Raw genomic sequence first — 13,915 nt, forward strand, 5'->3', positions numbered from 1 at the left:
TGTCAATTTAAATCATAGTCAGCCTTTTCATCCAATCTTTTTCCTCCAATCATTCTCTCACTTCATCTGATTTTATTTTATTTTATTTTTTATGTGCAAATAGCAAAATTCTTTGGCATACGTAGACTAAGTATATTGTTTTTGATGAGCCTTTCGGGTAAGGTGGAAGTGAAACTGACTTTTTGAACAAACTAACTATTTTTTATCTCAATCTTCTCATCAACCGAGAAAGATTCGATACTTAACACGAGAAGTTATAAGATTTTGTATAACTTTTTTTGCATACATATCCGCTACAATCCATCTTATCGAACATGAATTTTACCCGCTCTTTATTCTAATCCCTATACCTAGCCTAAACAAATATATAAATCATGTGATGACAGGTCATTTAAGAGAGATTCATTATTCCTTCATATCTATGTTGGGCCCTGTAATCGATCTTCTGAATTCATAATGTTTCCTTTTGGAATGATTTCAACTTAATCATTGTTAAATTTTAATGAAATAATTGTACGCACCAGAATTTATGCCTATCCAAATTATTGTTGATGATGCAATGTTTGTGGTACCACACATTAATATAACATTATAGATGCTGTCCACTTGATGTTTAACATACTTCTTTTTTCGTAACTAATCCAAATAAATCCAATGTTATTCCATTAGTGAATCTTACATGATACAGTAGTTATTATATATTGAACAAAAATCGAGACGATCTTTGTCGAATAGTCTTCTTACAATGTTAAATCTATGTGATCTTGAATATTAGCTATGATTAACATGTTACTAGATTATATACAATATTTTGTCGCATGAGTGGTAAAACAATTATGTTTTATTTTTCTTTGTTATATTGAGAAGAGTTCGACTTGAGAGAATCATTAATTTAGACGTATGCAATCTTGCCGACCTATTTAAGAAACTTGAATAAGATGGATCCTTGATAGAAACTTATAACTACAAAACTTTGTTTATTACAAGGCATATTTTCCAATATAACTGAAACCATTTAATTAAATGTAAAATAAGGGGAATTAATTTAACTTCGAAATTTGGAGAGAGGGGTAATGTTAAGATAACCTCTTCAGCTATTAAAACACCCACATCTAGGGATGTTAAGTGGGGGCGAATCGTGAGCCACATTTCGACTGAGCAAGCCGACTTGTACTCTGCTCATTTCGCAGGTGAACGCGAGCAATTCGCTCTATTTAATACACCTACCCCACCCGTCTGGCACCACCAATTCTCATATTTTATACCACATGATTGCCAATCTTTTTTAGCATAAGTAATTATATTCCATTTTATTCCATGACTTATTTTAGTGCTTCCTTTTGGCAACATTCCCATATTAGTATTACATCACAAAAATTTGAATGAAACCAACATAGAAAAAAAATAGTGATTATACTACATTCACCTTCAATTGTTGTTTGGTTTTACTAGGGTTTCATCATGAAGACTAGCATGTGAATAATGGGGGGACAAAACTTTAAATTAGTTACCCCATGCCTTTTGGAAACTTGGCAATTAGGTATCATGTAATGTCTAGAAAAATAAAATTTTATCCTATGGACTAATCAATCTTATTCTAGTTAATTAAATATTTTATGCTGCATATAATAATGCTTGATTATTATATTATGCAAGTGGCTCTTCCTTTGATTGGTTGAAAACTTGTGTATAGTTTTTCCTTGAGAACATATTGTTAGGAAAAATTCATATAAGATACGTGAAATTATCTCGATCTTTGTATAGTTAAATGTATACAAAAGAATTGGACAATATTCACCAAATTATAAAGCACAGAAAAACTGACACCAATTTTTACAAGGGAAATTACCCTTAAATATCGTGATATAAAAAATTATAGGATAAATATAGTAATTTAAAATTTAATATATGAAAATTAGAATAAGAATAAAAGAGGACACCAAACTGTGCCTCGCTATTGCCAACATAACAAATGCATGTGGTTCTACAAATCTATAAGCTATTTGCTGGTGTTGTCGTCAAAATTAATATAATGGAATGCAAAAATATTAACGGATAAAAAGTAATTAATTTTTAATTTTTCTTTAATCATCTAAGTATATGACTATTTCTCCTATTCAAGTATAATTTTACTTATTTTTGAAACTTTTATACAACTGGTTAATTTTGGTTCAATCAAACAATTGATTTGACTCGACGTAATTTAAAAAATATTTTCACAAATTTAATTTGCAACCAGAAATGATGTTAAAAATATAATAATAAAATAAAAATAATACATGATCAACAGTTAGTAATAATAATTAATAGACGATCACAAACATTTTAATTGTTTGTAATATTAAAAGTATAAATATTTTGATAAGTTTAATTTATCGAAGAAAACTTTCTTCTATTATAAAAATATAAAAATTAAATATTAATTACAAAATATCTACCGAGCATTGTCATTTAGAAAATAATTTATATGTCGATAATTTATAACTAAATAAAGTTACAGATGAAATATCTTCGCAATCACTTATTAAAAAAAGAATAAACTTTCATTGTGACATCAATAATTTACGTTGACAATCAACGATAGTATTGTCACTAATCCCGTCTGAATCATCATAAACTTTCATTGGTGATACCAACAATTTATGTTTGTTGATGACAATCAAAAGTAGTATTTTCGATAATTATATCTAAATAACCAACAAACATTAACAATCATCAAAGAAATTTCTCTCTCAATGATCATTTGCTCCAATTAATTTCTACATTATTGTATTCGAAAAGACAAATCAACACATTTTGCTTAAAACCTCCAAATTAATTGAGCCACCTCTATATACCTCGAAAAATCAAGTCCTCACTGTGAGTTGTGATCTTCACTCGTTTAAGTGACAATATCTTAATTTTAATTCATTATCTGATGCATCAAAATTCATCACAACTTCATTAGAGATCAAATTATGCAAGAAAACTACATGAATCAGTTCGAGAAGAAATTTTTCATACTAAACATGTCTAAACTATGTATAATTTATTTATCTTACGTCCAAGTATTGAGTTCAAGTTATACTTATTTTTTAATCAAACAAAATTCTATTTTTTAAGGGTCTCTTGTGAGTGATTTCATAAAATAGGAAAAGGCCATGTTTGGCGAAGCTTCAAATAAGAACCAAATGACCTTTATCATCTAAGAATCCTGATATTAGAAAATGAAAAACTCTCAATATATATTTGTTCTCTCTGTTGTCAAAAATATTTTTAATCTTAAATGAGTTGTTTAACTTCTTACAATGTAGTATAGTAGTGGACTACATTTTATTGTTATCAATATCCATAAATAGACCACTATCGGGGCGTTACAATTATTTCCGACTAATTGATATCTTGTTCTTTTTAAGTTTCTAAACACCCTCTGGATTACCTCCCAATGACGATTTGTCAAATATTATAGACATTGGCTAAGTTTGATGAATGTGAAGATAATGTATAGTCTTGTCCTCATTGGTGTGCATTCACTTGCTGCCCAATATATTTTCTGTAGTAATACACGAACTTTCATATTTTCCATTTCAATTTTTTCCAACGTGTTTGTATGTAGCTCCTTTGAGTCAAATACAACCCACCTTCATATCTTTTTACCTGAATTCCTAAATAAATAGTGCGATCTCCCATGTTTTTAAATGCAAAGTTCCTGTTTAGCTTCCACTAGTTTGGCTTGAAGACACCTCTTCTGGGATTTGCCTCAAAATTGCCAACTTTGGAGGGACTTCTATGGTACATAGAAGATAAAGTTATAACTAATTCCATCTTGTGTTGATGCCATGTTTAGTTGAACGAGAAGGAAATTGATGCCTAAGAGTCCTAAATTTAGGTGGAAAGTATTCCATTGAATAGTACATACACAGATACACTACAAGTTGGACAAAAACATTTGTAGCCCTTACGTGAATCGCTAAAGTCAAGAATTGAGCAATGGAATGAAAAGTCAAATTTGTTTATTTGTCTCCATCTTATTGTCTTGATAGTAAATTGGTTGCCATCTTAAAAAGGAACGAGCTGGTTCTTAACTTTTTAATTTTCATACTCAGCACTGAATGATAGAAGTAGCCCTGCTTTTTTGTTTTTGTTTTTTTGTTAAAAAGTATAGTGATCTTCTTGCAGGAACGGATTTTGGGGGGGGGGGCGGGGCTGTAGCCCCCCTCCTCAGGCCCAACAACTTTTTTTTATAAGTATTTTTTTTTTTTTTGGTAAAAAAATTAGTTTTTTATGTGTAAATTTTTTTTTCTCGTAATAGTTCGGTTTGAAATTTTATAACTCGATCTTAAATCCAATCCTGAATTCGTCCCTGTCTTTTTGGAATAAGATCCATTTCAATTCTAAGGACAAATTTGGCTTCAAAAAGTCAAGATACGTGAGGCTCTATTGACACTTTGAAGAAGTCTAGGATGGTCTTAATCGTCACTTTAACTATAATTAAAAGGTTATGAGGTTCAATTTATCGAGATGTTTATAAATAATCTAATATATATATTTGCACATGCATGGAAAAGTCCTCTTCCCCTCTTACTACGTCGTTCTGTTTCTGGGCCCACATGACCTTTCCCATGCCGGCGTCCCCACACAGATCTCGCATATCACTATGTGGCCCCACTCGCTGACTCTTTTCTGTGGCCCCCACTCCTTCACACGTGTCTCCACTCCCTTACAACTCTCGCACGTGAATGTCCAACTCCTTGTCCTATAAATACACAACCTGCAACTATTATCCTCGACACACACCCCCACACTACCCCCCTCTTCCTCACTGTTCCAATGAATCAATCTGCAAAAAGCGTTTGAGAGATCCATAACGTGACCAGAACAAGTAAAAAGCAGAGTGCAAACGAATCTGTCCATGTTGTGTGCATAATCTTTAAAGTGAAATCCGGCTTACGTTAGCCCACAAGATTTTCTTCCCTTTCCCCATAACCAAGGTCCTATATCCTCCGCTGGTGTGCGCATATCCCTTATCCTTCATCTCTCTCTTTCGTCTCTATACATTTACATATATAAACATAACAAGAAAACCACGTAGCATGGCTACCAGGTTTCTTTTAGCGTTTGCAATCTGTCGATTAATCGTGACAGTTGGATTAACCTTGGATCCGACGGAGCTTCTACGCCTTGAAGTCGAGGGTGTTCTGAGCGTAGAGCCTGCCGACCTGGGGGCGGCTTCACGGGACTTCGGTGGCATGCAAAACGCCGAGCCATTAGCCGTTCTGCATCCGGGTTCAGCTGAGGACGTGGCCCGGCTAATAAAAGCAGCTTATGAATCCGGTCAGGGATTCACAGTCTCGGCTAGGGGACACGGGCATTCTATCAAAGGGCAGGCCACGACCGCAAACGGGGTTGTGGTTCAAATGAGTGGCTCCACGAAGGTGGCTCCGCCGAGAGTTTCTGAGAAATTCATGTACGTGGATGTGTGGGGTGGAGAGTTATGGGTAGATGTATTGAGTTCCACCTTAAAGTATGGACTTGCACCAAAATCTTGGACAGATTACTTGTACCTTTCCGTGGGTGGTACTCTCTCCAACGCAGGAATTAGTGGCCAAGCATTCAATCATGGCCCTCAAATCAGCAACATATACGAGCTCGACGTTGTTACAGGTTCTTTCATTAATTATTATTCTCTTAATTTACATGAACGTTCTTCAAAATCGTACATAGTTTGTTTGGTAGATTGTGAACTGCGCAAATTGATAGTATTAAAAAAGAAAGAGAAATTGAAATTGTGATTTAACATGGGATATCACAAACCCTAATCTTCTATCTACTCGTAGAAGATCTTGAATCTTTTCTTTTGCTCTGCATGTGTTTCGAATTAGTATATTATCTTTCTTAAAGTCGCAGCCTACATATAACATACTCAAGTCACTTTTTATGCACATATTTTGAGAGAATTATAAGTACTACTCACTTTTCCACTGTTTATTTCTATTTGTTTGCAATCTATAACGTTTATAAACATTCCTAAATATGCTTTTGAGAAAAAGTATTTTAATAGTTTTTGCTTCCTTTATAAAGGCCCCAAAAATTAGATTGTTAAAAAGTTAAGTACTTGTAACATTGTTTTTAAAATTTTTGTCTGTTCTATCCTTTTCAAAAGCTTTTCAATAAGCTTTTATTTGTCTCCTATAATGTTTGGTTGGCAGTTCTAATTAGGGTTAAAAGGTAGAGAATTGTCCCATAGAGTGAACTAGACTTACCCGTAAAAATATATTACACGGATCGTTTAATTGTAGATAATTCAACAAGTTCTTTTGTTTCCTCTTTTTTGAAGTTTTCATTTGAAGTAATTACCGTGATTGTAATATCTTATTGGATTGTCGATGTACAGGGAAGGGTGAGCTATTGACATGTACACCGAAACAAAATTCGGAATTGTACCATGCTGTTCTTGGTGGTCTAGGACAATTTGGCATAATTACAAGAGCAAGAATTGCACTTGAAAAAGCCCCCCACAGGGTAACTTTTACCTTTATTCTCAATCGATGCTGTCTTTTTCTTAAGCTTTTCTCTTTATGGTGTGGGGCTCATACCCTTGCACAACTTTTCCTAGTACTAAACCTAACGACTATACATTAAAAGCAAGCCAAAATACATATATTTCATGACTTTATAATGAACAATTTATGGGCCCATTTGAACTAGCTTTTTAACCCCATTCAAACCACTGTCCTAAAGCTGGCAATGTTGTTGACATATCCCCTTTTCTCCGCTCTCAAATCAGAAAAGGACAAAGCAAAGTCGATAGGATAAGTAAACAGTATAATTAGACTCCAAATAATCCAACGAGCATGTTTGCGTCTTCATAATCTTGCATTTATTTCTATTGTTTGATTCAGGTGAGATGGATTCGAGTGTTGTACTCCAATTTTTCGGCTTTTACGCAAGATCAGGAGTATCTAATATCTTTGCATGGACAACCAGCCACGAAAAAGTTTGACTATGTCGAAGGTTTTGTTATTGTTGATGAAGGCCTTATAAATAATTGGAGGTCCTCTTTTTTCTCCCCAGGCAACCCTGTCAAGATTTCTTCTCTTAATGCTGATGGAGGTGTCTTGTATTGCTTGGAAATTACCAAGAATTATCAAGAATCCAATTCCAATGCCATAGATGAGGTAATAATCTTAATCGATCATATTATGCGGAGTAGTTTATTTTCATAACGAAGATGCCCGTATGAGCAAGAAAAATGAAATAAAAGATAGCTATAGGTGGCCCGCCACATACCCGATAATCCTAAGTGCGTAAGAATATCATCGCAAGTTGCTCTTAACCTAGCCTAGCTTGTTGGACACCACTTAATATACTATGTTCGAGTAGTACATGATAACCACGAACATTATTTAGCTCATGTTTGACACTGCATAATTTTTAACAAATTTCGATAAAAATTGATGAAATATATGATTAAAAAGTTGTGAATATCATAAAACATGTGATTGAAAATGAATTTGAAGTAAAGTAGCCAGACAACGGTTTAACATGGGATGCATGGCTATAGACAGCAAAAAAAGGGGAAAAAATAAATAAATAATATCTGCTTATTTTTGACAGCGAAAGGGGACCTCATTCCACTAAAACATCCTCTGCAAGCTAACCTTTTCTTCTTACATTAAAAAATCAGAAGATTCTACTGTAACGGCTGTCTATTTGTTTTGTTTGGAACGTAAATATTTGGGAATTATAAGTTTATTTAATTGTTAATTTAGTACAGTGTGACCATGTTACTAGATTGTGCAATCACTTTTGCTCTTTTAATACGAATAGTTTTTCGAAAGCAAAAGATATTAAAAGACGAAAATGAACATGCACGACAAAACATATAAGATCTTATGTAATCTATCTGCAACTAGCCCCTCGAGAAGTAGTCAAGTGGTGTAAAGGATATGAGTGAGATTATCTCACGCTTTATTGACAGTCATAGTGTGGAAGTTCGATTCCTGATACATAGAATTAGATTCCTTGTAGATGCAGTGTACAGATAGCTCTTGTTTCCTGACCTGTTGGGGCCTTCAAAGTTGGAATTCAACCTTTTTTTTATCTGCAACTAGTTACAGAGCCAAGTGGGAGCCAGTCAGGTTATAGGCCCCTATTCAAAATTGGAAAAAAGAATTATTATTATATTCATGTTTGAGAGAAAAAAAAGAAAAAAAAAAAAAAAAAAAAAAAATTATTATTAATTTAATTTTTAAAAAAAAAAAAAAAAAAAAAAAAAAAAAAAAAAAAAAGAAGAAGAAGAAGAAGAAGAAAGTATCCTATTGAATTCCAGTCCTGACTTCATCACTTTCTCAAGAGTCAGGGTCTAAGGGCAAATGTATACTTTATTGTACTTTAGATATTAAGATATTAAAATACTCAAACTTAAAACATTCACCAACTAAATTAATTATGACCTTAATAATTTACTTTAAGATATAATTAAGTAATCTAGACTTGCATGCAAAAAGCATAATCACATGTTATTCTAGCCATGGAAAATGTTCCAACAGTTGTCGTCATGAGAAAGACATAACTTTACGATAGACAAATTTTCGACTTATTTATGTTATTTTTGCAGGAAGTTGGGGCTCTTTTGAAGAAATTAAATTTTATACCATCTTCCGAGTTTACGACTGATCTTCCTTATGTGGATTTCTTGGACCGGGTTCACAAGGCCGAATTGAAGCTGCGGTCCAAGAACTTGTGGGATGTGCCTCACCCATGGCTGAACCTGTTTGTACCCAAATCAAGAATCGGTGACTTCGATAAAGGAGTTTTCAAGGGCATTTTGGGGAATAAGACCAGTGGTCCAATCCTAATCTACCCCATGAACAAAAAAAAGTAAGAAATGTATCCCTCTTTATATCTCATTTATATAATGTCTCAAACTCATCCATGACATACCCGTTATATTATTTGAGTAAATTGGACCTCAATCTTTAAAATATGCAAATTAATCCCAACTTTTCATAATGTTGTACAATTAATTTTAATAATGATTTCCCTTTAAAAAAAATATCGTTTTAACTCGTATACTTTGCTTATGTCATTAATTTTCTCGTGTGGCATGTTGTCTAATGCGATCAAATGTGCATTTTTATTAGGTGGGTTGCAAAGAGTTCAACAGTGACACCAGATGAAGACATCTTTTACTTGGTAGCATTTCTGAGGTCTGCACTGGATAATGGGGACGAGACACGGACACTCAATCATTTGACAAATCAAAATAATCGAATCCTAAGATTTTGCAGCGATGCTGGGATCAAAGCCAAACAATACCTTCCTCATTATACCACACAGCAACAATGGATGGACCATTTTGGGGATAAATGGACACTTTTTTCCAAAAGAAAATTGGAATTCGACCCCAAGAATATTTTAGCCACTGGCCAACGCATTTTTACACCTTTCTTCAATCCTAGTGCACCATTATTGTGATAATTAAATCATATAATATTTTTTGTACATGCATAGGCTAAAGGTATCAGATCAACTAAACACATTTTTTATGTTACACCAAAAAAATAAAAAAATAAAAATCGCATCTAATTTTTTCTCTGTTCTAATGAAATGTTACTTTCTTTAATTTTTTTGTTTTGTTAAGAGGGATTAAATATGAGAAACCTAAAAAGAAAAAAAGTGTTTAGTGACTACTAATCGAGTCGTTATATTTAGCGGCATTTTCATGATCACGTGCTAAGTAGACTAAACGAATAAATTTTTATGCTTTCCTTGTATATTTCTCAATTAGCAAAAATTAACATCTTATTGAAGAATTGAAGAATGAAATGAGCTCAATTGTATTGCACCAAAAAATTACCAGTACATTACAATGCGTTGTGTATAAATAGAAAATGAAATCAACAAACTAACTCAAGTTGTACAAATCAATGCGAGACGAACACGTGGACTTAACCAACTAATCTGACTATCTATCTGATAGCTGGCTCGAGTTGTATTCCTTCGTGTTCAATGGTGAGTTGCCTTCCTTGATGAGCTACAGTAGCTGCCTTGCCTTGATATGATCTGTTACTCCCCTTCAAGATGGACTGTGAGGATTGATAACAACCAAACCATCTTGGATAATAAAAGTAACAACAGCGATGCTGGTAAAGCTTTTGTAAAAATGTCAGCTAATTGATGATGAGAACAAACTGGTAATAACTTGATAGAACCATCAGTCACCTTATCTCGAACAAAATGACAACCAACCTCTATGTGCATCGTACTTTTGTGGAAGATGGGAAATGAAGCAATGTGAATCTCCACTTGACTATCACGAAATATTAATGCAAGATCCTCATTTAAAATCCGAAAATCATGAAATAATTGAGTAAGCCAAACTAGTTCACTGGCAGTAAAAGCTAATGCAGGATATTCAGCTTCAGTTGAAGATCTGATAGTGTAGTTTGCTTATTACCTTTCCAAGAAATTATAGAGTCTACAAGGAAGACACAATAACCTATGACCGATTTCCTTGTATCAAGAAAAGATCCCCAATCTACATCTGCAAATGCTCTCAATTGAAATGAAGATTGTGCAGAGAATAGAATTCCTTTCCCTGGAGTTGCCTTGATATATTGCAAAAGATGATGAGCTGCATCCAAATGTGGCTGCATTGGTTGTGACACAAAATTGACTCAACTTGTGAACTACGAATCAATATCAGGTCAATAGATAATTAGGTAAAGAAGGTGACCAATTAGTCTTTTTTACATGGATGCATCAGCAATGAGTTCTCCCTCAAAGGAACCGAGTTTCAGTTTAGGATCCATAGGCAATGCAATTGGTTTACATGCTAGAAATCTATATCCTCAAGTAATTGCAGATATATTGTCGTTGTGAAATGAAGAACCCCTTTTGTGACCTTGCTATTTCTAGCCCAAGAAAATACTTTAACTAGCCAAGATATTTTAGCTTAAACTGATTGTGCAGGAAGATTTTTAGGGAGTTAATTTCATGCTGATTAAACCCAGTGATGAGAATGTCATCTACATAGACTAACAGAGCAATAAAGGTGCTACCAGAACCTTTGGTAAACAATGAATACTCTAATTTTCATTGCTTAAAACCATGATCAATAAGAGCATTGGAAAATTTTGAAAACCACTGCCTTGATGCTTGCGTAAGGCCATAAATTGATTTGTGAAGTCTGGAACCCAGATTCCCCCCAAATTTTAGAACAAGCATAGTCTCAATATCCTAAGGGCAAGTCCATATATATTTCTTCATAGAGGTCTCCATTGAGAAAACCGTTGCTAATATCAAGTTGAGTGATATGCCAATTACTAATGGCTGCTATTGCTAGAAGAACCTTAACTGTAGCAAGTTTGGCAACAGGTGAGAAGGCCTCAGTGAAATCCAATTCCTCTTGCTAAGTATATCCCTTGCCACCAAGCTTGCTTTGTATCTATCTATGCTACCATTCGATTTTTTTATTTTATAAATCCATCTGCAGCCTATAGAATGTTTCCCATCAGGCAATTTTATAACAGACCAGGTATTATTCATCTCTATGGCATCTAATTCACCTGCCATAGCATCCCTCCAATGATCATATTGAACTGCTTGATGATGGTATTTAGATTCGAAATTCGATGATACAGTTAAAAGATAGTAACGGTGAGAAGGGAAAATTTTTTGTAAGAGGTATACTTGGATAATGGATATGGTGAAGAATCATGAGACTGCTGAATATTGGTTAGGAGATTATAATAAAAGTCTCTGAGATATGAAGGGGGTTGATTCTAGATTGTAAAGTGGAAGAAGGTATTTCAGAAGGAAATATAGGCTAGGCACCACAAAATCAGGAAAATGATCAACTATATCAGAATGATGGGAAATAGATTGGAAGGGAAATATATGTTCATAAAAAATAAAATCTCTGGAGATGAAGAAAGTTTTGAGTAAGAATCATAAAGTTTATATCCCTTTATTCCTGGAGGGTATCCAACAAAAACACAGGCTCAAGCTCTAGGTTGAGACTTTGTTTGATTGGAAGGTAGAGTGGATGCAAAACATAGACTTCCAAACACTTTAAGGTGATTGTAGTCTACATGAGTGTTATATAGGAGGAAGAGTGGACTTTTATTTTGTAAAATAGAGGATGGAGTTTTGTTGATAAGAAATATGTTGCAGTTAATATATATTCACTCCAAAACTGAATAGGAATTTGTACTTGAAAATACAATGCTCTAGCAACATTGCGCAAATGCTGGTGCTCTCTCAACAAATGAATTTTGTTATAGCCTTTCAACACAAGAAAATTGACGAATGAATCCTCTAGAATGAAAAAAAAAATCGATAAATTTTAAATCTGACCTCTGATTTGTGTGTGTTTCATATGAAACGTGTGCAATAATTCATCAAAGTAAGAAAATACTTGTATCCAGAGTGAGATAGAATGCGAAAAGGTCCCCAGGTATCACAGATATTACAAGGAATTGAATTGTTGTTTCTGTACTATCACAACTTAAACGCAATTAATCTTTTAACAAGGCTAACTTCTGAAAAGACAAGTGACCTAATCTGTAATGCCAGGTATGAGCGTTCACTTTATTTGCAGTTGAGGAAATGGAGACACGAACATCATCAAACAAAGTGTTACCTCTATTAACTTATGCTGAATCAGATGAGGAATCACTTATTATGTATAAACGAGCAATTCTTTTACCTTCACCAATCATCTTCTGGTTGTGCATATCTTGGATAACTCGTGTGTTAGTGTAGAATCTGACATTAATACAAGACTCCTTGGTTAATGAACTAATTGACATCAGGTTGAATTTAAATTGTGGACATATAACACATCTTCAAGTATCAGATTATAGCCAAATTTCACAATCCCAATGAAGTTCATAGGAATTGTCTTATGATTTGACAAAGTAACACAAGCATTCTTAACTGGTTTCATAGTATAGAAATGGCGGAATTGTTCACTGATGATGAGGAATTATTCTGAATTGGTGCATTCGTTGCCGATGCCATAACAAATCAAAAGTGATTTGATCGAAGAAGAATGGAGTTTCAATTGAATTGTAAAGAAGCTAACAATAGAAGCACAAAGTACTCTGATACATTATTGAACAATTGAAGAAAGAAATAAGCTCGATTGTAGAAAAGTACCATTATATTACAATGCATTGTGTATAAATAGAAAATGAAATCAACAAACTAACTCTATCTAACTTAAGCTGTACAAATCAATACAAAACGGACACGTGGACTTAACCAACTAATCCAACTGTCTAATTGATAGCTGACTTCAATTGCATTCCTTGCATGTGTTCAATGGTAATGCCTTCCTTAATGAGCTGCAGTATGTCACGGACTTGCTAATTTCCTTCAAGAACCGTGCGGCCTTAGTGTCTTCAACTTCCGCCCCCGCGGTTATTACACTAAGTCAGCCTCCCGATTGGCGTTGATGTCTTAGAGAGGCACTAAGTAGAACACTTTAAGAAAGGGACAATGAAGGAACACAAGAACTTACAAAGAAGGCTTTGTATTGAATAAGGATACTCTTTACAACTTCACTCTCTTGATGCCTTCAAATGAATCCTACCAAGCTATTTATAGTAGTAGCCTCCTCAAATGGATGGCTAGGATCTTTTCTATCCAATGGTCTAGATTACACATCTAGAATTACCTATACAAATATTTACATTAAAATATTTATGGACTAAACTAGGATGATCTAGAATAATCCACCAAGTGAGGAGCTTGTAGGCTTCTAGAATGTCCCACCATATTCTAGCAATCTTCATGCACTTGTGGGAGTCTAGAATATTCCGGTTAGCCTCAAGTCGTCAACATTTTAAATTTCTCGATCTTCTTGTGCCAAAATCGAGCGAGTCGTGACATTCTCCCCTGCCTATTTGGGCGACGCCCTCGTCGC

The 13,915-nt window shown here is 34.1% G+C and overlaps 1 protein-coding gene across 1 annotated transcript; it reads left to right on the plus strand.

Moving 5' to 3' along the window:
• Window positions 1-4,781: 4,781 nt before the first annotated feature.
• Window positions 4,782-9,570, plus strand: LOC111408921 (cytokinin dehydrogenase 5). The gene is made up of 5 exons (XM_023038768.1): window positions 4,782-5,643; window positions 6,374-6,501; window positions 6,882-7,157; window positions 8,600-8,862; window positions 9,126-9,570. The coding sequence occupies exons 1-5, from the start codon at window positions 5,073-5,075 to the stop codon at window positions 9,457-9,459; spliced, it is 1,572 nt and encodes a 523-aa protein (XP_022894536.1). The 5' UTR covers window positions 4,782-5,072; the 3' UTR covers window positions 9,460-9,570.
• Window positions 9,571-13,915: the final 4,345 nt, after the last annotated feature.

The sequence above is a fragment of the Olea europaea genome, chromosome 14 (genome assembly GCF_002742605.1).
Source record: "Olea europaea var. sylvestris chromosome 14, O_europaea_v1, whole genome shotgun sequence".
NCBI classification, from domain to species: domain Eukaryota; kingdom Viridiplantae; phylum Streptophyta; class Magnoliopsida; order Lamiales; family Oleaceae; genus Olea; species Olea europaea.